This window comes from Castanea sativa, chromosome 2 (assembly GCF_040712315.1).
Source record: "Castanea sativa cultivar Marrone di Chiusa Pesio chromosome 2, ASM4071231v1".
NCBI classification, from domain to species: Eukaryota; Viridiplantae; Streptophyta; class Magnoliopsida; order Fagales; family Fagaceae; genus Castanea; species Castanea sativa.
This window is the reverse complement of record NC_134014.1, coordinates 55,262,776-55,288,007: the sequence shown is the minus strand read 5'-3', so window position 1 is coordinate 55,288,007 and position 25,232 is coordinate 55,262,776. Positions and strand designations below refer to the sequence as shown.

The following is a 25,232-nucleotide window of genomic DNA, read 5'->3' as shown; positions in this document are numbered from 1 at the left end:
AATTTAGAAGGTTGGTCGAGTAGTAATAAAGCCAACGTTAAAGTCTTCTAAATTTTTCCCATATCAATATGCAAACAAATATTTGTGAACATATGGCGCTTCAATTTGTGAAAAGCAAAATGAAGAGAAAAATGTGAACAGAAACCGTATGTGCTACTTGGGTTCAACTTTAGCTGAAAGCGTGTATCCACCACTGTAATCAAAGGCATTGGCATTGCTGTCACTAATAATATTCTTTTTTGGTAAAGTATCATTGTAAGGATGCTTAAAGGCACCATTTGAAGCTCCAAAGTCAGTGGCGGATGAGGATGCGGACGTTGAGTTTGTAGTCATCCCATCGTTATGTAAAATAGTCTCAAGTGTCTTTACCACTTCACTCATTGTAGGACGGTCTGCAGCTGAATCTTCAACGCATTGCATGGCCAACTCCAAGAACCTCCCGAACCCTAAAAGACCAGCCGTGTTTATAATGGATGAATCAATCATGTCCCTCAAGCCATAGTGCTCTTCATCATACTTATCCATCACCATTCGCACCTCACGGACAATGTACTTTCCTTTCTCAATCGGTTGCTTGGCTGTTACCAGTTCAAGCATAACCACTCCAAAACTGTACACGTCACTCTTCTCAGTTAATTGTTGCGTCATGTAGTATTCAGGATCCAAATAACCCTGCAAGAAGAAGCCATTTTGTGAACAAAAATTCAACAGAATTTCTTGTGAATGGAGAATCTACATTCATTACATATAGACATGAGACGAGACATCTAATCTACCAACTTGTTGGCCACAACTTTCTATTACATGCAGTGAGTTCCACTTCTTCCAGCATCTGCCTTCAATAAATACCGGTAATCTCTCTCTCTCTCTCTCTCTCTCTCTCTCTCTCTCTCTCTCTCTCTCTCTCTCTCTGATATCATGACCTTTCATCATCCTAATTACTTATTAGGCTACCCATCATCCGTTATCTTGAACCAATCTACCACAAACATTATGCAGAAGCTAAATCAATCACTGAAAATCTTAAAACTACTCACTTCCATAGGCAATAACCAACTCTACTGCCAGTAAGTTAAATAGAGCAGAAGAACTAAACACAATTTTATAAGAAAAATTTGTAAAGATTTTAATACCAACAAATATAGGGGGGGGGGGGGGAGTGAAGAGGAACTAGGTATGTTTCATTGAACTCTCTAAGTATAAAAATTTGAGATTTATTCAATTCCCAAAGAAAAACCTCATAATATCAAACCTGAGAAAATGCCAACAAGAAGTTCCAATGCTTAGTGATATTCCCAACATCTTAATGGTTCAAATGATCAATTTAGAATAGTAATCAGTTATAGTTAAAGTAGCAATTTTTTTTTATTAAAGCCTCTTGTTATGTTAGGAAGGAAAGTCATGACCTTTCATCTTTCAGTTAGGAGGGAAAGTTATCAAATGATATGTTTACACTGGAAGAACTTGTTTTAAGAAATTTAAAAGGAAAAGCGTTAAAGTAGCAAAATTTTGATTAAAGCCTTTTGGAGTGTCTACAACTTGCAGAAGACATTATATCTAGTTCATTATCTCCAACAGAAGTAGTGCACATATATAAATAAATGCATCGAAAAGTGGTGTGCAGACACAAATAAAGCCTTTTTGAGCCTGTTTGATTTTCATACTTCATGGGGTATGAGAAATTGGGAAATACCAAGAGATACAGAATTAGGTAGTACATGAGTTTTTATTTATTATTTTTTTTAAGAACAAACAAATGATATTAACTATATACTTGATGCATTGTCTGTCAGCATGTTTTTTTTATATAGAAATAGTTTAAACCTTTTGGCATTCAGTCCGGATGATTGCTCTTTATCATCAGACCAAAACACTAATTAGTTTTTTGGCGTAAGTGAGAATTGAACCCCAAATATTTTATTTAATGATAAGAGACTTTACCAGTTGACAAGCATGTGTGTGTAGTGTTTGTATGCCCATCTATATGCCTGCATGTATTTATTTCACTTTCGAATTTAAAAATATGTTGGCCTCATTCCTTGTAATTATGATGAAGGTATGCATCTATTAATGCATATTATTTTACTAGGATGCTTTATTAAGGAGGTTGAGTTGAGAATCATCATCTGGTTAAGCAACTAGCATGGACTCAATAGTATCACTCAGACAAAGATTTGCTTGAATAGATTTAATTTCATTTGACTCCTTTGCATGCAAATGCAGGGAGAAAAGGTAACTGCCCATTGAACATATCAGAATGAAGAAATCTGTAGAATAATTACCAGCGTGCCTTTAACTTGAGTTGAAACATGCCCTTTTGAACTGTCTGATACCAGCTTAGACAAGCCAAAATCTGCAACCTTTGCTGTTAAGTTTTCATCCAACAGAATATTGGTGGACTTAACATCTCTGTGGATTATAGGAGGATTAGCAAGCTCATGCAGGTAAGCTAGTCCTCTAGCTGAGCCAAGAGCAATGCGGAGTCTTCTCTTCCAATCAAGATGAATGCCAGATCTCCCTACAACTCGTATTTGTGCAAAAAGTTTCCTATTAGACATTTAAAAGAGGTGGGCATCAAGTATTTTATGATTTACCAAAGGGAACTCTCATTGTGGATATATTCACAATCAAAAAAAGGGATTTTTTTTTTTCCGATGACATGGAACCTCACCGAGGCCACCTTTGGATCCACCCCTAAGGAGTAATTTATGCATGCTGCAAAAGAAAGTTCTACAACCTAATATGCAACAATAGCCTACTAACTATTACAACATATTATCTTGTCTAAACCAACTTTTTTTTATCACTTCATTCGTGTACCTGCCCTTTTGATTAACTTAACTAAGGTGAATGTACCTGACAAGCTCTCCCTAAGAGCTCGATTTGGCATAAATTCGTAGACCAGCATCTGCTCTCCTTGTTCAAAACAAAAACCCACAAGTCCAACGAGATTCTTGTGATGAACTCGAGAAAGCATCTCAATTTCATTCTTGAACTCAAGTCCACCCTGCATTGATCCATGCTGAGCTCTTTTGATTGCCACAACTTGTCCATCAGAGAGCATCCCTCTATAAACCTAAAGAGAAAATTAGAACAACAAAAACCAATGACTAGAAGCTAAAATTTTCACAAATCTCAACTAGATAGTGGGACATTTACCTTGCCATAGCCTCCAGATCCTATCTCATTGCTTTCAGAGAAATTATTGGTGCACTTTTTGAGTTCATCATAAGAGAACCATCTTGCTCCCTTTAATTGTGGTGCACCCCCACTATCTTTTCCACTTGGTGCCCAGGAAGCTGGAAGAGAGAGAAGATTAATGATATAAGCCAAGAAATGTCTGGTGTTTCATCTTCCCAACATACAGATGCCTGATTTTTGAACAACCCAATCAATCACAAGAGCAGTGATTTATATATTAATTACCAAATGGTTTACTTAATCCAATGGCTTTTTCTGCACGTTTCTTTTGCTGAATAGCATATGTGCCTACTCCCATGAGCCCTAGAACCAAAATGGCACAGCCAATTGCAATCCCAGCTATTACACCAGTGCTAACAGAAGTTCCTCCATGTGTGGCTGCAGAAAATTTATGTTGTCAGTTCCATACTCTAGCACTAAAATTGCATTTCAAGGGTAAAGATATAATTTTCTCTGCTGAGAGAGAGAGAGAGAGTACGGATGTGATTTGAACTACCTGGGAAAGCATATGGAGATGCAATAAAATAATAGGGTCCAAACTCTGGAGGTGGCTTATAAGTTTGATTACTCAATTCAAATCCAATTCTCTGTATCTCTGACCTATTAAAATATTTTCCTGTTGGTGGAAAGAGCGCCAGTTGTACTTGAAGATAGTCGTCATTATTGAAGAAAGGATTTTGAAGAGAAACTGAACCGGGAGTGAGGCCCAGTTTCACCCACATGCTCATTTCCAGTGAATGAAATATATTCACATTGGACAGTTCCCTGAAAAAGGGTCCTCTGAAGTATAATGTCCCTTCATATGGATAGGCACATTCACAACTCTGAGGACTAATCTTCTGATCAAGGGGACATAATTTACTTCCACAATTAGCCAGGCTGGTAGAATAAGGCTTTGTAGGTTGTTGCTGAAGCTGGCAGTAGTTAGTATTGGAGAGAGGAGTGGTACACACTGGGTTTCCTATTAGTCTGAAGTGCAAAAAATTGACACATAAGATTGATGATTAGGAAAATACAAAATATCATTCAAAAGAGTAAGGAGCGATGAGCTCTCTCACATTAGTGTATTTGTGTAACTTGAACTCAATGTTACTGAGGAAATCTGGTTGTTTTGCAAATCAACAAGCTGCAATTGTGGGCTAATGTTTTCACCTATGTTCAATGTGTCATTAAATGCATTGCTCCTCAATTTCCTGAGAATTTGAAAGAACAGAGTTGTCAAACGTACAGTTCCTCTTTTGCAAAATTATTTTTATCAAATTCTAATGCTCCTAGTCAAATCAGAACATACACTTGCTGTATCTGTGGAAAGCTGAAGAGTTTTTGTGGAACAGGCCCTTGAAGTGATCCATATTCCATAACTCTGCGCACCAATCACGTAAGGTTATGACTATAATTCAACAAATTTATCAGATCTCTCATTTACAATTTTTTTTTTTTTGGGTGAGAAATGCAGGGAGTATTTCCATCTGTAACCTACTAAAGACTTACAGAGTGGTGAGTGATTGCAAGGTTGAGAACCAAATGGGAGCTTCTGATGGGTCAAACAAGTTGTTACTAATGTCCCTGTTAAAAATAAACCACCGAGAGGATTCATCAGTACAAGAGAAAAGGCCATAGGAAAATAAAATTGGAAATGCAACTCCATGCCATTCACTTACACATAATTGAGGGAGTTCATTTGAGATAAGTTTGGTAAAGGGCCTGTCAGATTATTGTGGGCTAAATTCCTAAGCACAAAAAAAAAATGTATATATATATTATGAAGGAGAAAGGTAACAGTAACCACCAATTAGATTATATTAAAAGCAACACCAGTGCATAGTGATAAGAACTAAATACCCACAATTCATTGATGTTTGTAAGGTTGTTGAGATTTGATGGGACATTTCCTGTCAGAGCATTTCTATCAAGCCGACTGTTGCAAATGAGAATAGTTTTAACTCCAATGAAATGTCAAAGAGAGGATGTTTAACGAAGAAAAAAAAGGTGCATTAAGGAAAAACGGAAGAAGAAGATTAAATTAAGGTGGTTTTTACTCACAGAACCTCAAGAGTCTGCACAAGTGCTAATGTTGATGGGATACTTCCAGAAAATTGATTTCCATCAAACAAACTGTAATTAAAGAACCATGCGCATTTAGAAGGGGAAAGAGAAATATTGAAACCAAATTGATGCATGGGGTATCAACTTACATGTGTATCAATACCATCTCAGAGCTGAAAAGTTTGGCTGGAATGATACCTGAAAGCTGGTTCTTGTTGAAATGGCTGCAAGATCGTAGAATCAAACTATATATTGTTATTTATCCCAAAAATATTGTTTTGTGCAAACACACAATCAAAAATAGTAAAAGATGCAGGTACATTCATCCTTACCGATATTTTTGCAAGTACCAGAGGTGAATTATTTGGGGTTTGGGAAATACTTACAAGTGTTTAGCCTTGAGAAGGAGATCCAAGCCTGGGGTAGTGGAGGTTGATATTGGGAGGTGTCCTGTCAACTGATTATCTGCCAGATCCAGCCAGTAGAGTTTGGAGAGTTTACCCAATGATGGAGGTATCTTACCAGTGAAGTTGTTCGAGTTGAGAGCCCTGAGAGAGAGAGAGAGATTAGTTAGTGTCGAATAAATTGCAGACGTATTAATTGATTCATGCATAATTTTGGTAGATCTTACAGGAAGGACAGCTCTGCAAGATTGCCCAACTCATCTGGAATATCACCACTGAAGCTGCAGCCAGCTAGAATTCTGAAAAAAATGTACTTGCTTCAGTTATATAGAAAATAAAACAAAGGAGAGTTGGATCATGGATAAGAAATATATAGGAAAATTAATAACTTTGTTTATTTATTGGATCTTACAAGATATTTAGCTTTTGCAAATCTCCCAAGCGTGGAGAGAGGGAACCTGTGAGTCCTCTGTTGAAGGACAAGTCCCTGGAATTTGGATAATATTAACATCACAACTACTTTAACTTCAATGAACAGACTACCGGACCTATTTATTAATTAGTACAACTTACTATATTAAAGAAAAAGAGGAAGATCGATCAAAAATACTCACAAGGATCTTAATTCAGTGAGTCCCCCAATGTCACCACTGAGTTTCCCTTTTAATCCCATGGTGGATAATCCCCTGAGAAAAAAAATGGAAAACAACACACACACTCACACACAGTGAATAAAAAATAGGAAAAGGAAAAGGAAAAGTAACAGAAGCGAAGAAGAATAATTACAATGCAGTGACCCTTGAATTGTTGCAGGTGACTCCTTCCCAGGAAGCTCCACAAGGATCATCTGATTCTTCCCAAGTCGGTGGTGTATTTTGCCATGAGTCCTTTAGAGATTGGAGAGCAGCGGCTGCACCGCACCAATAAAATTGATAGCGTAGTTAATTATGTAATATATATAGCCTGCTTATTAATTACCAAATATAGCAATGGCATCAAATATAAATATGCATGGAGATGGAGTACATGTACAGGTGAATTTACCATCATGAGGATCTGTAAGTGAGGAGATGAGGTGAATTCCTCCTGCAGAGAAGAAAGCTAGAAAGAGAAGCAACCGGATGACTGTCATGGCTACAATAATATTAAATTTATCTCCCTCTCAGTCTCTCTGTATGTGAGTGTGAAGATTAATTATCAAGAAGGTAACAGTTAGTAGTAGTGTGGGCAATTGTTGTTGGTGAAGGGCCGTAGCAAATTAAGCAATGCATGGCATGTGCTTGGCTGAGGCTGAGACTTAGCTCCAAGCTCCAGGCTATAATAAGAAAAATAGTAGTGGGATCTCGGAGCTAGCAGAAAGGAGAAAAGGACCTTTTTCCGCTTTGATTTGATTTTTGCTTGTCTTTGAAGCCAATCTAGCCATCCTACTACCTCCACTACCACTACTCCACCACTCATCACCAATGCCATCACACTACTTCTCTCTCATTATAATTTATAATTATAATGATAATAATGAATACTACTAACTTAGAGTAAGGTAATTATTTACGCTTGCTCTCAGCCCGCAACCACGATGGCCAACATCGTCATCATTTTTACTTACCACTTTAGTTATAGCTTTTTAGTAGCTAATGTCTGACCCCGTCGGGTGATATGTATAATATATATTGGGTCCCACTTCTACAACAAATCAACAAACAAGCTAGCTAGGTCAGGTGCTCTTCTCACTCAACGTGGTCCCACGAGTAACAAACTCAAACACCTGACCTGACCTGACCTGACTGACTCTGAGAAACAACAAGATACCATTCCATCCCAAGACTGATGAGATGAGATGAGATGAGATGAGCCTCGATTGATACTTCAGCCTAGATCGAAGACCTCCCTTCTCTCCGCGGGCCTAATTATAATGAGAGATGCATGTCCACTTCTCACTCAAATATTTTCCCCATCATTCTCGGCTTGGCTCTCTTTCCTCATTTTGGAAACTTAAACAAAGCCCATATTCTAAGCCCACTTTCAAAATACTACCTTTTAATAAGAGCTTCATTTTGATTTGGTGACTACTCTTTTCCTCCTTATCTCCGTGACTAATCCATCTAACCCCTTGCGAAAATGAACCAAGGAGCATTTGAAAATAAAAATCGTAATCAAACTTGATGTATGTCATTTTCTTTGTGTGAGAGAGAGAAATTTGAGAACCATCATTTGAGCCCAACCACAAGAACCATTTTGTAATTTTATTTATTGTGATGGTCAATCTCACACATCCATTCATGTTAGAGTTACTAAACAAGCCAACCGACACAAGATGAGTAAAATTTCTTCATTATTTATTTAGTTTTATTTCAAATACAAGTCAAGCTTGAGCTCAATACCAATCAAAATGATTTATTCAAGTTAGTTCATTTTATTGTTGAACAAACTCGAATTTATTCACCTACTAATTAATTAGCTTATTCTTTTCTATGATATAGTAAGTACTACGATTGAAATCTTTTACATCTTCACAAATCTATGTTATTAATTAATATAACTAAATTTCTACTTCAAAATCCTCTATTCATCTTATCAATAAATAACATCTAATAATTTTTTATCCTACGAGTTTATTTACAAACTTAAATAATCCAATTTTAAGTATATATAGACATATTTTTATACATATGAACAGATAATATTAAATATACTTAAATAGAGTTTCATAGTTATGAAATTGTATAGAAGCACATTGTAATATGTTTGAATTTTGTTTGTTTAAGACAAAGTTTGACTACATACTTAATTGTAGCTAATGGTTATAACTCTACTTAATATCTTTTTATTAGATGTGAATTTTGATAAATTCACAATTGAATTATATTTATATTCTATATCTCTTATGCTTGTGAAATTTTTTAAAAATAAAAAATTAATTATATTTGTTTTTGTATGGGTACTGTAGAGAAGGGCTTTTTTTTGCCTACTGACTAAGATAATAAATCTGGTTGGACGGTTTTACAGTTTACACAATTCTCTCCTTTTTGATGAAAATCTTAAAGTATCCACTTGTAAGTGCTCCTCAACTTTCTCATGCTCGACTTAAATACAGGTACCTTATTATTAATTAGTTATAGTTTCTGGTTTTAAGGTTGGTCTTTACAATTTCAAAAGAAATAACAGAAATAAAGAGAGGTTTTTATGTGATTTAATGGATAATTTAGTAGTCAGTCAAGTGGCACTATGGCAGTTCTCGTGAGTTGCATCGAAACATTAATTATACCTGTTCCTCCTTAGTTGTTCCTGTCCGTAGAACTTTTCTTAAGGCCAGAGTCGCCGGCATTGCCGGCTATTGCATATTTTATTTTCTTCAAATTTCTGCTCATTAAACTTTAACAGGGTAGTATTTAAAATTTCTTAAAATTTAGGTAGGCAAAAAAAATATTATTTATTTTAATATATTTATTATGGATCAATTTCAAAAAATATATATTATGGGTTTATTTGGTATCCGTTTATTTTGCTGAAATTAAAAACTTTTTGCTAAAAGTACTGTAGATAAAGATAAAAGTTAGCTGATATAATACAACAGGATCCATAAACAATACCAAAAAGTGCAATGGGGCCCATGAATAGTAGCTCTAAGGTTACAACAACAGTAAAAAGGAGATAGACCCAAAAAGCCCAATACAATGAAATTTATAGAGAGTGGACTTGAAATCTAGGTTATGATGATGTTGGATAGCAAAAATGATGGGCTCCTTTCTAATATCACACACAATGAACTGTTTATGTAACATAATCTATCATTAAACACAAGCCGATGATGAATTGTATTAGTTTTTTCTCTTTTTAAAAATAGATTACAATTATGGATAATGATGTGTACAGTCTTTCTCTCCCTCTACTCCAATCCCCCCTCTTGGACGTCTTCCTTTGCCTTTTATATCCTCCACCTTCTTCTCCCCATCTTCCACGTATGGATCAGATTACTGATTTAGATACTTGTCCCATCAACCTCCTTGAAATCTTTGGAGACAGCTGTAAGGCTGAACCTTGATACTCAGGCATCATTTTCCCATTAATGCGACCAGAGAAGCAGTTGCAGCGCATTTAATGCAATGGTAACAACTTTATTTTAGATATTTCTTAACCCCTCTACTTATCTTGTATATCCTCCTTGCCTACCCTTACCTACAGGATCTTCTAGAATATTGTCTTTGGACGTTAGACAACCCTTTCTTACCTCGGCTTTACATAGCTGATGACATATTCTTCCTCGGACCACTTTCTTGGATGACCTTGATCAAATACCACTTCTTTATCCATCTATAGTGCCCCATGAGTCGATCTTCCTACATCTTCGGACCATTCAGTGTCCTCGAATTGGGTCTTTAGCCCAACAAACATTCTTGAGTCAACCCAACACATATCCCTGGGCCTATTGACCCCACAGTAGCAAAAATAAGTTAAATAATAAAATAAACTGATTTTTTAAGCGGATGTTAAACACACAACAATACGTCACCTTGTAAAAACTAAAAACACAATATATAATTATAATGTATAACATTTACATTAAATCACACACCACACGTACAATATGTAAGGATCAATCTTAATTATTACTGTGAGGTGCCGAAGACCCAAGAACCCGAGGACCCGAGGAAGGGAAGCTCGAGACATAGTAAACAAGGAAGAATAAAGGAATAAGGAAACTTACCCGAGGATGAAGTGGCACGGGCATTGATGACATAGGGAATGTATTGCGACTAGCTGAATGTGGCAGGATAACTTAGAAGATTGCATTAAATGTCTGGCACCAACCTTTCTGGCCGCATTAATTAGAAAGTACCGACTTTATCCGTTGCATTAATGTAGACGTGACCTGAACAATATAGAACGCAAAGTTAGGGCTTTGCTCCATTACCGACGGACAGGTGTCGGGGGAAGAAGCTTAATAGATTGCAAGGTGTAGGGTTGAGATGAGAGGAGCCAAGGATATAAATAGGAACCGGAAGATACAGAGGGGGGACTTTTATTGTTGGACCCTCTCTACCAAATATATTGTATTCGGATCTTTAGTCAGGGAACTAGCTAGGAGAAACTTAAGCTGGTTTATGATTTTTTGGTCCTTACAATTACTTATCAAAAAATTTATTGAAATAAACAAATTAAGGTATATGATTAAAATAATTTGAAATGAATAATAATTTTTTTTTAAATTTCTTTATATTTTTGGTATTTGAGTTTTAATTGGAGCAATAGACACCTTTAATTTTTTTTTAATACTTTTGGAAATTAAGTTTTAATTAGAGCAACAATTTAAATTTCTTGGAACTTGTTGCAAAGAGTTAATAGCTACTTGACCTAACTACAACTTCTATGATCCATATTAATCCTTTTATTTCTCATTTTTGGCTATATTTAGTCAAATAAGACTCTACAATAAAGGATACTGATACAGATAAAAACTACTTGTTTAAGTCACAATTTATAGTACCCAACATTTATGATAAAATTTATGCTAAGATATACCCACTATTTTTATTTCAAACAATTACATATATATATATGTATATTTTACTTTAGGTGTGTATCTAATCTATAAAAATGCGGACAGCTGTAGTAAAAAAACAATGTGGCTCTATTTGTTTCATTGTAAAATATATTTTAAAAACATTTTTTAAGTAATTGTTTCATTATAAAATTTTTGTCAAACCTGTAAAAAAAAAATTTATTGACCAAAAAATTTGTGTTTAAAAGTTGTAAAAATATTTTACCAAAAATTTGTTAGTATAACATTTTCAGAAACTCAATACCCCTTTCTTTTCTTTTTTCTAGTGGCATTGGGCTTCAATGTGGGATTTGTGGAATTATAAAAATTTATTATATAAATTTCAGAAAATATTATATATGCAAGATTTGTGGAGTTGTAAAATTTTCTTTAACAAATAATTTATTTGTGGAGTTATACAAATTCTTATATCTTAAAAAAGAAAATTTTAAATTAATTAGTTTGCATCTCTTAATATTGATATATATAAGTTCAAATCTCTCCACCTAATTATTGAGGTATAAAAAGAAAATAATATTTTTTAACTATAAAAATATACTAGTTTTATATTTACTGTTCAGGATACTTTGAAACTGAGGAGTGAAGGACGAAAAGAAAAGAGTTAAACTAAAGACAAAAATAGAGAGGATGAGGACTAAGAAGATAAGAATTCTTTGAACATATGAGTTCTGGTGTGGTAAGTTTACTGAAAGTGTGTCTTTGGGTGCAGGCACCAAGACAGTGCAGACCTGGCGGTCTGTGCAAGTTTTTGGCATCTTCCCGCCTACAAAAGACTGGTCCTTTATTTGAATTTTATATACTGGCCCGGGTTTGGCTAGATTGACCGGGTCTGGTTATATATTATTGATTCGCCGATTATTTCGGACTTAAAAAAAAAAAAAAAAAAGTGTGACAATGAATGAATGCGTTTTTTCTAATAACACCCCCAAACTGGTATCACACTAGGGCTGATTTTATTTTATTAAAAAAAAACTAGGGAATTGATCTTGATGATTTGTTCCAGTTAAAAACAAATGCAAAATACGCGTTAAAGTTCTTACAAATTCTTATATATAATTTTTTGGATAAATTGTATTTTGTCTCTAAAATTAAAATATGAAGTCTCTTTGATTTTAATCTTTTTAATAAAAAAAAAATAATTTAGTTCCTCCATTATTGTCTTTTTATTATTTCCAACCTATTTCTTACTTGTATTATTGGCCCATCAAATAATGGGTGAGTTCAATTTTAATTACTTAATACTATTTCATTGTTACTTTTTTTAGGAGGAATTATTTCCTTATTACTTAAACAAGAAATAAACACAGACTAAAATAAATTGTTACCATTTTAAAAAATTGAAGGATTGAAATATAACATTTTAAACACAATGCACTCTTTTAAACATTGTTTAAATAAGTGGAGTTGTAGCGTACTTTTGAATTAAAACTCATTTTCCTCTCTTTTATGTGTGTGTCTTTGTTTCTCAAAAGAATTGAGGATCAAAATCAAATATAAAAAGTTCATATATTTAAGGGATTCAAAATGCAATTTAACAAGAATAATAATTTTTTTTGTCCAGCAAAAATCTGTTTTTGAAAAAATTTATCAAAATTTATCAAAATTTTTTTAATTTTTAATATTTTTTTTAAAAAAATAATATACTGTCGCGTACCCTTACTTACATATTTACTAAAATCCATTTTTTTAAACATAATATGGTTTAACTTGTCTCCAAAGTTAATGTACGAAGTGACATAAGAACGGAAGCTTTACTCAACTTATAAATCACATCACATAGATATTTTAATAATTAAAAAAAAAAAAAAATCAGATTCGATAAAATTTGGTAATACTGGCAAAAAAGAAAAGGTCTAAGTAAGAACGTGGATGAAAGAATTGAAGGAACATATTCATTTTATTTTGAACACTCTCGTGACTCCCACCTTCTTCTTTCTTTCTTTCTTCTTCTTCTTCTCTCTGGGCTGGGCTTATTGGATGAAGAACTGGTTAGTAGTTAAGTTTTGGTTTTAGCTCAGATCTATTTCTGTTTGAATTACATTGTAGTCGTACTGGAGTGAGTTTTTCGATCCCTTTCTCTGAGTTAAGTTGTGTCGATCTATGATCTATGTTGTATTTAGTGTGTTGGTTATGCGGATTCAAATCACCTCCTCCTCCTCCTCAATGCCAAACTAACCACTAGTGTCTCTATAAACCTAGAGATGATTTTATCCCATAACTTGTATAAAAGCAAGGTGTGTCTGTTGTTTGGATCTGTACATTTTCCATGTTTGCGCATTTCGATTTTTGGAAAGGGATTGATTTTTATTTCTGTATTTTCTGACTCTGCTGTTTATTTATTTATTTACTTAAATCTTTCTTTGCAGTTAATTGAGGATTCGATTCGAAGAACAGTTAAATGTATGTTGTGGGAATAGAGGTTGTTGTTAACTTTTTTTTTTTTTTTTTAAATTAATTTATTATGAGGTGATTTAAGGGAAAATGACGATTGATATGCAACCGAGTCCAACAATGTCAATGTCCCATAATCAAAATGTGGGAACAAGTAGGTCTTCCTTCAGCTCTAGCAATGGCAATGACGATACTCCTTTGCACAATTCTGCTGTCTCCTATGGCTATGGGGATGACTATGACAGTGATAGTTCTAATTTTGCACCCCCGTAAGTGTCTTCTCTTCTCTTCTCTTCTCTTCTCTACCTATACCTGTTCACTGATGATTTTCATTCACAACAACTCACACCAATATTGTCTCTCTGTTTTTTTCTTATCTTATTTACTGTTTAATCTAATCCAAGTCAAACCTTAACCCATTTTTGTAGGACAATTAACAAATTTTGTTAACTGTATAACCTAATTTAGCTTACAGAAACGTTTCACTAATATTATTTCAGAATTTTGCTCCCAGCCCACGCCCACCCTTTCTTTCCCTATGTTTTTAATATATGTATTTGCACTTGCAGTCCTTAACTTGATAGTTTAATTTTTCCAATTGTAGTTACCATTATTTATTGTTTCTTGCAGCACACCAACAACCCTTTCAATGGCTATTCCAGAAGAACTTGCTGGTGCTATACCCTTGATTAGTCGATTCCAGGTGGGAAGATACATCTTCTACCCCTCTTGAGGGGAAATAAACTAACCCTTCCAATTCAAAAGATTTTTTTTTTGTTTCCCCTCACCTCAATCCACATTAAAGCATATTCTTCCTTGCCTTTTAGGTTTATGCTAGTTGCTAATTATGCTCTTCTAATCTCTCATTTCTTCTCCCAACAGGTGGAGGGATTTTTAAGGTTGATGCAGAAACAGATTCAGTCTGCTGGAAAACGTGGGTTTTTCTCTAAAAAATCTGTAGGCCTTCAAGTTCGTGAAAGATTCACCTTTGAGGATATGCTTTGTTTCCAAAAGGTGATTACTTTCTCTGTTTAACGATGCCATTTTCTTTTACACCTAAAAAAAGCTTATCAAGATCTAAATCACAAAATTTTACAGGATCCAATACCAACTTCATTACTTAAAATCAATAGTGACCTAGTAAGCCGAGCAACAAAACTTTTCCAGATAATTTTGAAGTACATGGGAGTTGATTCATCTGATCGAGTTACTCCAACAAATTTAGATGAACAGATTGAGCTTGTTGGAAAATTATACAAGCATACTTTGAAGCGTTCAGAGCTCCGAGACGAACTTTTTGTTCAGATATCAAAACAAACTAGGAATACTCCTGATAGGTATGGCTCTACTGCGATTTCATTATTATAAGATTGTTATTATTATTGGGGCATCTAGTTATTAGTGTTGGAACACTACTGTCACTTCTGTGCTTAATACTGTTATCATACTTGATTTACAGGCAATACTTGGTCAAAGCATGGGAGTTAATGTATTTGTGTGCATCCTCCATGCCTCCTAGTAAGGACATTGGTGGATATCTATCGGAGTATGTTCATAATGTTGCCCATGGTGTGAATGTGGATTCTGAGGTTCGAGCCCTTGCATTAAATACGCTAAATGCTTTGAAGCGAGCTGTTAAAGCTGGTCCCAGGCATACAATACCTGGGCGCGAGGAAATTGAAGCTCTTTTAACCAGTCGAAAACTTACAACTATAGTATTTTTCTTAGATGAAACTTTTGAAGAAATCACGTATGACATGGCAACCACAGTGGCCGATGCTGTAGAGGTACATTTCAGCCTTCTGTTATCTGTCCATCTGAAATATATGTATCTCTTGTGCATGTGTTAGTAAAAAAAGGTTTAGTTCTAAGCCTTATCTTGTTTTTTATTGACTTTTAAAGAAGTTAAATTAACTTATATCCACTTCAGGAACTTGCAGGGATAATTAAATTGTCAGCATACTCTAGCTTTAGTCTGTTTGAATGCCGTAAAGTTGTTGCTGGCTCTAAATCACCTGATCCTGGAAATGGTATCTACTCTATCTACTTTTTGATTCTTTCCTTACGTCAGATTCACAGAAATAGTCAGCTATTCTGGACTTTGTTGTCATGCAGAGGAGTATATTGGGTTAGATGACAACAAATATATTGGGGATCTGTTGGCGGAGTTCAAGGCTGCAAAGGATCGAAGTAAAGGAGAAATTTTGCACTGCAAATTGACATTTAAAAAAAAGCTATTCCGAGAGTCAGATGAAGCTGTGACAGATCCAATGTTTGTGCAGCTGTCCTATGTTCAAGTAAGAAATTTCTTATCTATAACTGATGTTCATTTTCAAGTTTACAATACCGCTTCATTAACATTATGAAAATACTGCCTTACTTTCATAAATGATTGATGTATGTCTGACGTAATAGCTATTTTTAGTTGTCTTGATACATATGAGTATTGTTACAGTTGCAACATGATTATATATTGGGCAATTATCCTGTTGGAAGGGATGATGCTGCGCAGCTGTCTGCATTGCAGATCTTGGTTGAGATTGGATTCGTTGATACCCCTGAATCATGCACGTGAGTGTTTCTGTCACTTTGTGTTATGTAATTATATCCCATTATTTTTCATTTATATTTTTATGGTGTTTTACTTGCTTTCATTTTCTATATTAATTAAAATCATAGGGGAGTTCAATTTTACCAATCATTATCCACATCTAATTGTTGAAGTAATATTTTGTAGTGACTGGAATTCACTTTTGGAACGATTCCTACCCAGACAAATAGCAATAACACGAGCAAAGAGAGAATGGGAATTGGATATTCTTTCTCGTTATCGTTCTATGGTAAGAGTCAAAATTTTGAGATTTCTTATGCATCCACAACTTATTTGCTCCAAAGAAAAATTGTGTTTCAAGTCCATTTTGTCACACAATTTTATAATGAAGTATTTGCAATTAGTGTTTATAACTACTTTTTGTAAGTTCCTATTGGGTTAGCATCTGCTGTTTCAAACTGAATTTGACAATACATGTGGTCTACTTTGATGTAGGACAAATTGGGAGATTTGTCTATTTGTGCTTGTGGTGGGTTAGGAGAATTTGTGGATCTAGGTGTACAGTTGTAGAAGAAAAAATTAGGGCTTGAAATTGGCTAGGATTTGTGAGGGTTTTTTTTAGGCTGTTTGTTAGAGAAAATATGTGCAAGGGGTTTCAATAGGTAAGAGGAAGGGCTTGACTTGGGATTGTAGGGAAGAAGGAACACAAAAAATAGGAGGAAACAGAGAAAATAACACGAGGTCAACATGCCTCAACATTCAAAAAACTCAATATTTTTGTTAATCAACTCTATCTATTATTGTACTAGAAGTATTAGGACTTCCAGCTTGACTAGTAAGCAAAGAACCTAATAAGGTAATAACTAATAAAGATTAACTTCTTATAAAAAAAGAAAGAACTCTAGGAGGCAAAGAAAACCTAAGACACTTAGGATCTCATAGAAAATTCTAGACTCAATTAAACTACCAAAATACCCTTGATTCGTAGGGTTGCAGAAATAACAATTTTTTCATGAATACAAAGTTGACCATAACTTGTTAAATATAAACCTAAATTAAAAATTGTCTTTAACCCTAGGACACTTTAAAAAAAAAAAAATTAAGCCTACTTTTTATTAAAAGAGACTGCTTAATGAAGCAATACACAAAGTAGACTAAAAAGTTGCAACAAGAAAGAATTATGTACTGAAAGGCAAAAACTCTATAAATGATACAATAGAGGTACTACTTATCAAACGCCAGTGCAGGACCATTCATTCTTGAACTAGTAGCATCAGGGGTCCTATTTTGACTAATAAACTAAAAGTCTAATATGGTCATAATTAATAAAATACTAACTAGGACTCAAAGAAAATAAAGCCTAAGATACTTGGGACCTCCTAAAAAATTTAAATTCAACTAAACTACCAAAATATCTTTAATTTACAGAGTTGCATAAAATTTTGTCCTTAAAGAAAATTGACCGTAATACGTTAAATAGAAACCAAATTAAATTTTTTTTAACCCTAGGACAAATATAACTAAACTTTTAAAACTACACACCTTTTATTTCTATTGCTGTATTATATTTCAAGTCTTTTCTCTGTTTCGGTTGTCTAACTATTTGCTCATGCATGTTGTATTAGCTATCTGCCACTTATCAGCCAATCTTTGATTTTGTGATCACTGTATGCTAAACTAATGGTGATAATTCTTCTATAAAAATTTACATTTTTCCTCTCTAGGAACATTTGACAAAAGATGATGCAAGACAACAATTTTTGCGAATATTGAGAACACTTCCTTATGGAAGTTCAGTTTTCTTTAGTGTTCGTAAGATTGATGACCCTATTGGACTACTGCCGGGACGGATAATTTTAGGCATTAATAAGAGGGGGGTAAGTCATCAATATATAAGTTTTATATACTAATTACAAAATGGCATTTCATATTGCCAATCTTTCAATTACTCTGTTTATTTGTTTGCACACTTGCCTATAGGTTCATTTTTTTCGTCCAGTTCCAAAGGAATATCTACATTCGGCCGAGTTACGAGACATAATGCAATTTGGAAGCAGTAATACAGCTGTTTTCTTTAAGATGAGAGTTGCTGGCGTTCTTCACATCTTTCAATTTGAAACAAAGCAGGTTTGATATTCTATGTTTTTTTTATACGTCAGTTGTCCATTATTAGATTTCAGTTATCGACTAAGTAGTGATTTCCCCATTGTTAGGGAGAAGAAATTTGTGTTGCTCTGCAGACTCATATAAATGACGTCATGTTGCGCCGTTACTCCAAAGCCCGATCCACTGCCAGCAGTTCAATAAATGGGGATATTCCTAACAATCCTAAACCTCCTACTGAGGAAGTGCATGAGAAACGCGTTCAAGAATTGTCTAAAGCTCTTGAAGAATCTCAAAGGAATGCAAATGAAGTAAGACTTGAAGAAAATTCAAACAGATTGAACTCTAGTTGAATAAATTATTATTTAATAAATTAGTCCATCATCATATTCCAAGGTCCTTATCCCAGAGGATGGATAAATGGGCCTATAGCAGTTGCTACCATATGACAAGAAATCAGGGGCACATAATGAAGTTCTAATCTATTGATAAAGCCACCAATGAGCTATAGCTCAATTGATACTTCCTTCTCTCATCATAATTGGTTGGAGGGCATTGTGTGTTTATACCCACTGGGTGTGTATGGCTTAGCAGTAAAATTTTAAAAAAAAATCTATTGGTGAAGTCCCTTCAAGATCCCACATTTGAACTTATAGGTAAAGTTGCACCAACTAAATTTAGTCTAAAGCAATCATAGGTTAGATAATTACTAAGACTAAATCTTTCAAGATTGCTTGGATCCTTTCAGTCTTCCATTGACTGATACATATACTGAACACTCATATAGGAAGGTGAACTCCTTGGTTTGGAAGTTGGGGGTTCCTTGAAAAATCCATACTTGCCAAATAGGCATTGTTTTTGTACAGTAGAAATGACCTAATAAGCCATCTAGGTCTTGTAAGGAAGGCTTTGGTCAATGGTAAGACTGCTTCATGTGCGGTGTAAAAATTTCTTTTATGCATCCTATAATTTAAGAAGTTTTAATGTATCTCTCTCTTGGAATTTCACATGAGATTTAAGTTAAGTTTGTTAATTTAGTTGCTGCAAGAATTGCAAGAAAAACAAAAGCAAAAAGTGAGCATGCAAGAAGAATTGGAGGAATTGAATGAATCCTTGAGATCTGATAAACAGAACCTAGCAAAAGTTACTTCTGATCGTGACAGACTTCGATCATGGTGTGATGAAAAGGATAAGGCACTTCAGGTCAGTATTATTAACCTTGTGGATTTAATTGTTTTTAAATAGCCCTATTAATTATTTTGAAATTAATTAGGCTGCGCTGCTGGAGAAAAGGAGCATGGAAGTGAGGTTGGCTAAGTTAGGGAATCTTATGATAGAAAACAATACCAAAAAAGACGTGATAGGGGCCGATTCCAAGGTAATCTTTGTTGGAATTTAATTTTATGCTATCAATAGAGATGTATCTATTAGAGTTCATGTGTTCAAGATAATCCCTTTTATCAATCTAGTTTATTTCTCCTGTGATGGGTAAATAACATTCAGATTATTAATGGTATTTAACACAGTTGTTACAAAAGCTCCAAGATGAGTTAAAGCTTTGTAGTGAGCAGTTGCATGCAGCAGAAGAAAATATAAAGAAGCTGGAAAATGAAAAGTTGTCTTTGGAACAAAGGATGTCTGAACTTGAAAAGACAAAAGCTGATGAGGTAGTACTGTTAACACTTGAATTTGATGGTAGGAACCTGTATTTTTTTTTCGTAGGGTTGAGAATTCTTATCCATAGAAAGTATTGAAAATACAGATGGATTTTCTTGAAAAAAACTTTGAGCAAGAACGTAAAGCCTTAAAGTTTCGAGTGCTTGAACTTGAAAAGAAGCTTGAAGGGATCACACAAGAGTTAGCTGTTGTTGAGTCAACTCTTGAAATCAGAAATTCTGATTTGACTTCATTACAGCATAATCTAAAGGAATTAGAGGAATTGCGAGAAATGAAAGAGGTTTGATACTTATGATCTTCTCCTTCATTCTTTTTGTTTCAGTGTTTATCATTTGCATCACAATAGTTCAAGCCTTAATTTACCATGTATTATATATATATATATATAGAGAGAGAGAGAGAGAGGTTTAAATTACAATTGCTGTTATTCTTGGATAATATTGCACTATTCAATAATATTTTATTCGATCAATATTTTGTTAAACCCATCATTGAATAAAATTCATCATGCTCACAAAAAATCGAGATATCAAAGACTAAACACTATCATTTAAAAATGATTCAAAAGTATAGTTTTCAAATTCTTAAAAATTCACTAAATATATGGGTTTTGGGTTGGAAAGTAAATGACATCCGATCAACATTAAATTGGTGTGCTTAGTTAGTAGTTATATTGTTTATTAAACCTAGATGCTAACTTTCATGTCAATCCAGTGCCATTTACCATCCAATCCAAAACTCATTTATCTAGTAGATTTTCAAAACGTATAGTTTTCAAATTCTTAAAAATTCACTAAATTTTTAGGTTTTGGGTTGGATAGTAAATGACATCTGTTTAGCATTAAATTGGTATGCTTAGTTAGTAGTTATATTGTTTATTAAACCTAGATGCTAAATTTCATGTCAATCCAATGCCATTTACCATCCAATCCAAAACTCGTTTATCTGGTAGATTTTCAAAATGTAAAATGTTTAAGATGGAATTCTTAATTTTCGATTATCTTGATATTGGGTATCTATGATAGGCACTGGATTTGGAAAAAAATTGATCCTGTAAGGAGTTATTACATGTGGTAACATTGTATATTTGGTACATGTTTACTTGTTTTTGTGTGTGCATGTATGTGTATATAAAGTGAGCATATTTTGCTAATTGCTTTCCACTTGCATGTAGGACATAGATAGAAAGAATGAGCAAACTGCTGCCATTTTGAAGATGCAAGGGGCTCAGCTTGCCGAGTTGGAAGTGCTTTATAAGGAGGAACAAGTTTTAAGAAAGCGTTATTTCAATACCATTGAAGGTTTGCATTTGCAAAAAGAATTTTATAACTTCTGTAATGTAATGCAAGTTTGAAAACACCTATATTCTTTATCAATGACATTAGCGATATATTGTTCCTTTGATACATTCCAGATATGAAGGGCAAGATTAGAGTTTTCTGCCGATTAAGACCTCTTAATGAGAAAGAGATTAGTGAAAAAGGAAAATATGCACTTACATGGCTTGATGAGTTTACAGTTGAACATCCATGGAAAGACGATAAACCCAAACAACATATATATGATCGTGTCTTTGATGGCAGTGCTACCCAAGAAGATGTATTTGAGGATACAAAGGCAAGTTTGATGGAATTTAAAGATTTATTAATTTTAGGGATCTGACCTTGTTCTTTTATCTAATATATAAAGAGTGCAATTTCTAATTTCTAAATGTCTTTTTGTTTTTATTATTATAATGCAGTATCTGGTGCAATCTTCTGTAGACGGGTATAATGTGTGCATATTTGCTTACGGTCAAACCGGTTCCGGAAAGACATTTACAATTTATGGATCAGAAAACAATCCTGGACTCACTCCCCGAGCTATTGCAGAACTATTTAAAATTATAAAGCGTGATGGCAAAAAATTCTCATTTTCATTGAAGGTGATTGCTCCCAATCTATATGATTAGTGGCGATTGTTGCTTATGCTAGATATTGAGTTGTTATCACAGCTTATTATGATTTTTTTTTTTCAAAATCTGCTGCATCGGTTTTTGGTTGATACATCTTGTATTCACTTTTTGTACGAGTTTTAATATTACAACCCTCATAAAAATTAAGATGTAGCTATTGCTCTCTTACTTTTCCTTCTTTGCATGACAATTTTCCTAATTAGTTGTATAGCTATTTGTTATTTATCTTGTTGTCTTAGACTCAACATCATTCTTTTTTTAATGCAGGCATATATGGTGGAGTTATATCAAGACACACTAGTGGATCTTCTTTTACCAAAATCTGCAAAACGTTTAAGATTGGAGATTAAGAAAGATTCAAAAGTAAGTATTATTATCCAATTCCATTTATATTTCTAAGAAAATATTATAAAGAAGTTCAACGATTTAAATGGTAAACAATATCATTTATGCAATGGGATAATATCACTTAAAAAAAATCACTTCCTTTCAGAAATTGCTCTTGATGGTTAGATATCTTGTGATGTTAGGGTATGGTATCAGTAGAAAATGTGACGGTTGTATCAATTTCAACATTTGATGAATTGAAGAGCATTATTCAAAAAGGATCTGAACAACGACATACATCAGGAACTCAGATGAACGATGAGAGTTCAAGATCTCATCTAATACTTTCAATTGTTATTGAAAGTACCAACCTTCAAACTCAATCTGTTGCCAGAGGAAAGGTATTTCATTATCAATCAGAATTTTTTCTACAAATATATGATGAAATATGCTTTTATGCACTTTGGCTATGGGGGATTTTCATGGTTGTGCACCTACTCTCTCTTGCTCTTTTGTCACGCAGTGTGAAGAAGCATGAATTTAACTGTTAGATCTTAGATGTTTTAGAGTGAGTAGGTTATTTGTTGAGTTGATTTATTTTTTGTCTGTTAATTTGTGACTATTATCTGATTTCAAATGCAGCTAAGTTTTGTGGATCTTGCTGGTTCAGAAAGAGTGAAGAAGTCAGGCTCTTCTGGTTATCAACTTAAGGAAGCTCAAAGCATTAATAAATCACTATCAGCACTAGGTGATGTTATTAGTGCGTTGGCTTCTGGTGGTCAACACATACCTTACAGGAATCACAAGTTAACAATGTTGATGAGTGATTCTCTTGGTGGTAATGCCAAAACACTCATGTTCGTAAATGTATCACCAGCTGAATCAAACTTGGATGAGACATACAATTCTCTCATGTATGTTTTCCATCTTTTTAAAGCATTTCTACTCCTTTTTTATTAATTGTTTGGGTGGGCTCAAGTCTGAGAGTTACACTTTTGAGTCTCATTCTCCCCTAACTACTGTAAGTATCCTTAGCCTAACATAAAAAAAATATTGTTATTGAAATTGAGTGATAAGCCACTAAATATGTTTAAATTATAGAAATGCCTCCTAGGCATTAGGACACACTACTTAGCCTGGATTACCCGGTAATTGGCTTTGGCAGGTGGGGTCAATTGCCCCTAGGAGTTTGTTTAACATTGAGGATTAGTGTACAATGTGCTCTGCGACATTCAGCTAATCTAAGTGAAGTTCTTCTAATTCAAAAAAAATAAAAATAAAAATTGTTTAAATTATAGAAATATGCATTAGCAAAAGGTTTGCTTTATACTTTCTTATTCTTTATGCATATGAGATCCTATCCAAGTTTACAAATGTGGAATTATTGAATGACAATGTGAACTGATCATTATACTGATTTATGTTTCTATTCTTTTCTACAATTCAAGTTCATGGATTCTTGATGCTTGTAATAATTTGCAATGGTTGTAAGTGGTTAAACTTAATAATTTCAGTTTCGACTTTGCTAGTGGCATATTGATATGGGATAGCATTGTTGGTCATCAATAATTTTTAGCTCAATTTCAATTTTGACACTGGCCTTGATATAGTGTTGTTCTTTCTCCTTACATTTTATTGATCTGTTCATTCTAATAATTCTTGCCTCTTTGCTTACTCAGGTATGCATCAAGAGTCCGATCAATTGTGAATGATCCAAGCAAAAATGTTTCATCAAAAGAGGTAGCTCGATTGAAAAAGTTAGTGGCATACTGGAAAGAGCAAGCTGGTAGGAAAGGGGATGACGAGGATTTTGAAGAAATTCAAGACGAGCGACCAGTTAGAGATAGGCCAGATGGCCGTCATTCGATGTAATGTATCTGTGGATACTATGAAACTTTTCCCATAAAAGAAATACTTCAGACAAGTTGATAGGCAGGGTTATGAGGTACCTGAGCGAGGGCTTTGCCAAGGTTGATGATATTGGTCAACCTAAGTAAATTGACTGCTTGTTGTAGTTACTATGTTGTGGAGTCTTGATGATCTTTCTCCAACATTTTACTAAAGCTATAGGAGCTGTAATTAATTTAGCAGGATTTAAGTTGTATAGGTTTGAGTATTGTGAATATCTTAGTTTCTGTATCTTACATCTCGTTTGGTAAATCCTCCAATTTATGGGAACTTTATGCTTAAATTGATGCGTAGACCACTATATACATTCGAATGTATAACCATGAAGGTACAAATGAAAGTTTTAGAAGTGTTAATCGTTATATTTCACTGCAAATGCATATATGAAAGGAACCAACTTGGTGTTTCTTAGAAAAAGAAAAATAGAAAATCTAAATTAGAGACCTTTATTATTATTATTATTATTATTATTATTATCGTACGGGCGAGATTTGGATCTTGGGCCCAAATAGCAATAGGACTAGGGCCTAAATAGCCCGGCACAATGAATTTGTAGAGAGTGGGCTTGAAGGCTGGGCTTCAATGGAAGGATCAACGTGCATAGTAGATTAATAATAACAGGAAAATAAAGAAGATTAGACTGTATGTAAAAAAAATCGCTCCTCAACGAAGTTCGAGGAGAATAGTTATTGAATATATTCCTTTTGACTTGGTTACCATTTCTATTCTAAATTGCTACAGTATTCTTTCCCACCATTTTTTCCAGTCATTTTTCTCCGAGGGTCTCACATTATATAGCCTCCTTTAGGATGATCTTGGCCCTTCAATTGTTGGTCGCCTAGACTATCACTTAAGTACTTGTCTCATTAGATCCTTTATCAAACTCCTTATGAGTTGCGTCAATCAAAACAGCACTGTTCAGGTATCTTCTCTACATAAATGTGGCTAGGAGGTTTGGTAAAAAGTATTAAATGGGGTGGCAGCTACCATCCCTTCAACCAGGACTGGCCCCTTCCCTGAAGCTCCTTCTTTTCATTGTGACCTCTTCTGGTAACGTGCCACTGAAGTGACTTTACCATTCGAGAGCGTGACCTCCTTGGAGTTACAGTA

At 34.2% G+C, this 25,232-nt stretch overlaps 2 protein-coding genes across 4 annotated transcripts; one reads left to right on the top strand and one right to left on the bottom strand.

Moving 5' to 3' along the window:
* Positions 1–23: 23 nt before the first annotated feature.
* Positions 24–6,950, bottom strand: LOC142623154 (leucine-rich repeat receptor protein kinase HPCA1). Its single transcript, XM_075796554.1, has 19 exons — positions 6,696–6,950; positions 6,438–6,561; positions 6,266–6,337; positions 6,064–6,138; positions 5,879–5,950; positions 5,634–5,795; positions 5,397–5,471; positions 5,245–5,316; positions 5,048–5,119; positions 4,863–4,931; positions 4,693–4,767; positions 4,493–4,564; positions 4,260–4,394; positions 3,698–4,170; positions 3,427–3,579; positions 3,160–3,299; positions 2,857–3,076; positions 2,283–2,518; positions 24–672 (listed from the first exon to the last, which is right to left on the bottom strand). Exons 1-19 carry the CDS (start codon positions 6,781–6,783, stop codon positions 154–156), a joined length of 2,904 nt encoding a protein of 967 aa, XP_075652669.1. The 5' UTR covers positions 6,784–6,950; the 3' UTR covers positions 24–153.
* Positions 6,951–13,077: 6,127 nt separating this feature from the next.
* LOC142624684 (kinesin-like protein KIN-14E) lies at positions 13,078–24,405 on the top strand. 3 transcript variants are annotated; one of them, XM_075798370.1, is made up of 25 exons: positions 13,078–13,199; positions 13,578–13,611; positions 13,688–13,871; positions 14,233–14,305; positions 14,485–14,616; positions 14,701–14,939; positions 15,062–15,389; positions 15,533–15,632; positions 15,718–15,899; positions 16,058–16,173; positions 16,340–16,442; positions 17,878–18,030; positions 18,134–18,280; positions 18,367–18,567; positions 19,295–19,459; positions 19,530–19,634; positions 19,783–19,923; positions 20,019–20,213; positions 21,108–21,234; positions 21,348–21,550; positions 21,675–21,857; positions 22,155–22,250; positions 22,418–22,615; positions 22,857–23,128; positions 23,894–24,405. In XM_075798370.1, the coding sequence occupies exons 3-25, from the start codon at positions 13,693–13,695 to the stop codon at positions 24,084–24,086; spliced, it is 3,831 nt and encodes a 1,276-aa protein (XP_075654485.1). In that variant the 5' UTR covers positions 13,078–13,199; positions 13,578–13,611; positions 13,688–13,692; the 3' UTR covers positions 24,087–24,405. The 3 variants fall into 3 exon arrangements, with proteins under 3 accessions (XP_075654485.1, XP_075654483.1, XP_075654484.1); XM_075798368.1 differs by having other exon boundaries at positions 13,174–13,206; XM_075798369.1 differs by lacking the exon at positions 13,078–13,199 and adding an exon at positions 13,398–13,445.
* Positions 24,406–25,232: the final 827 nt, after the last annotated feature.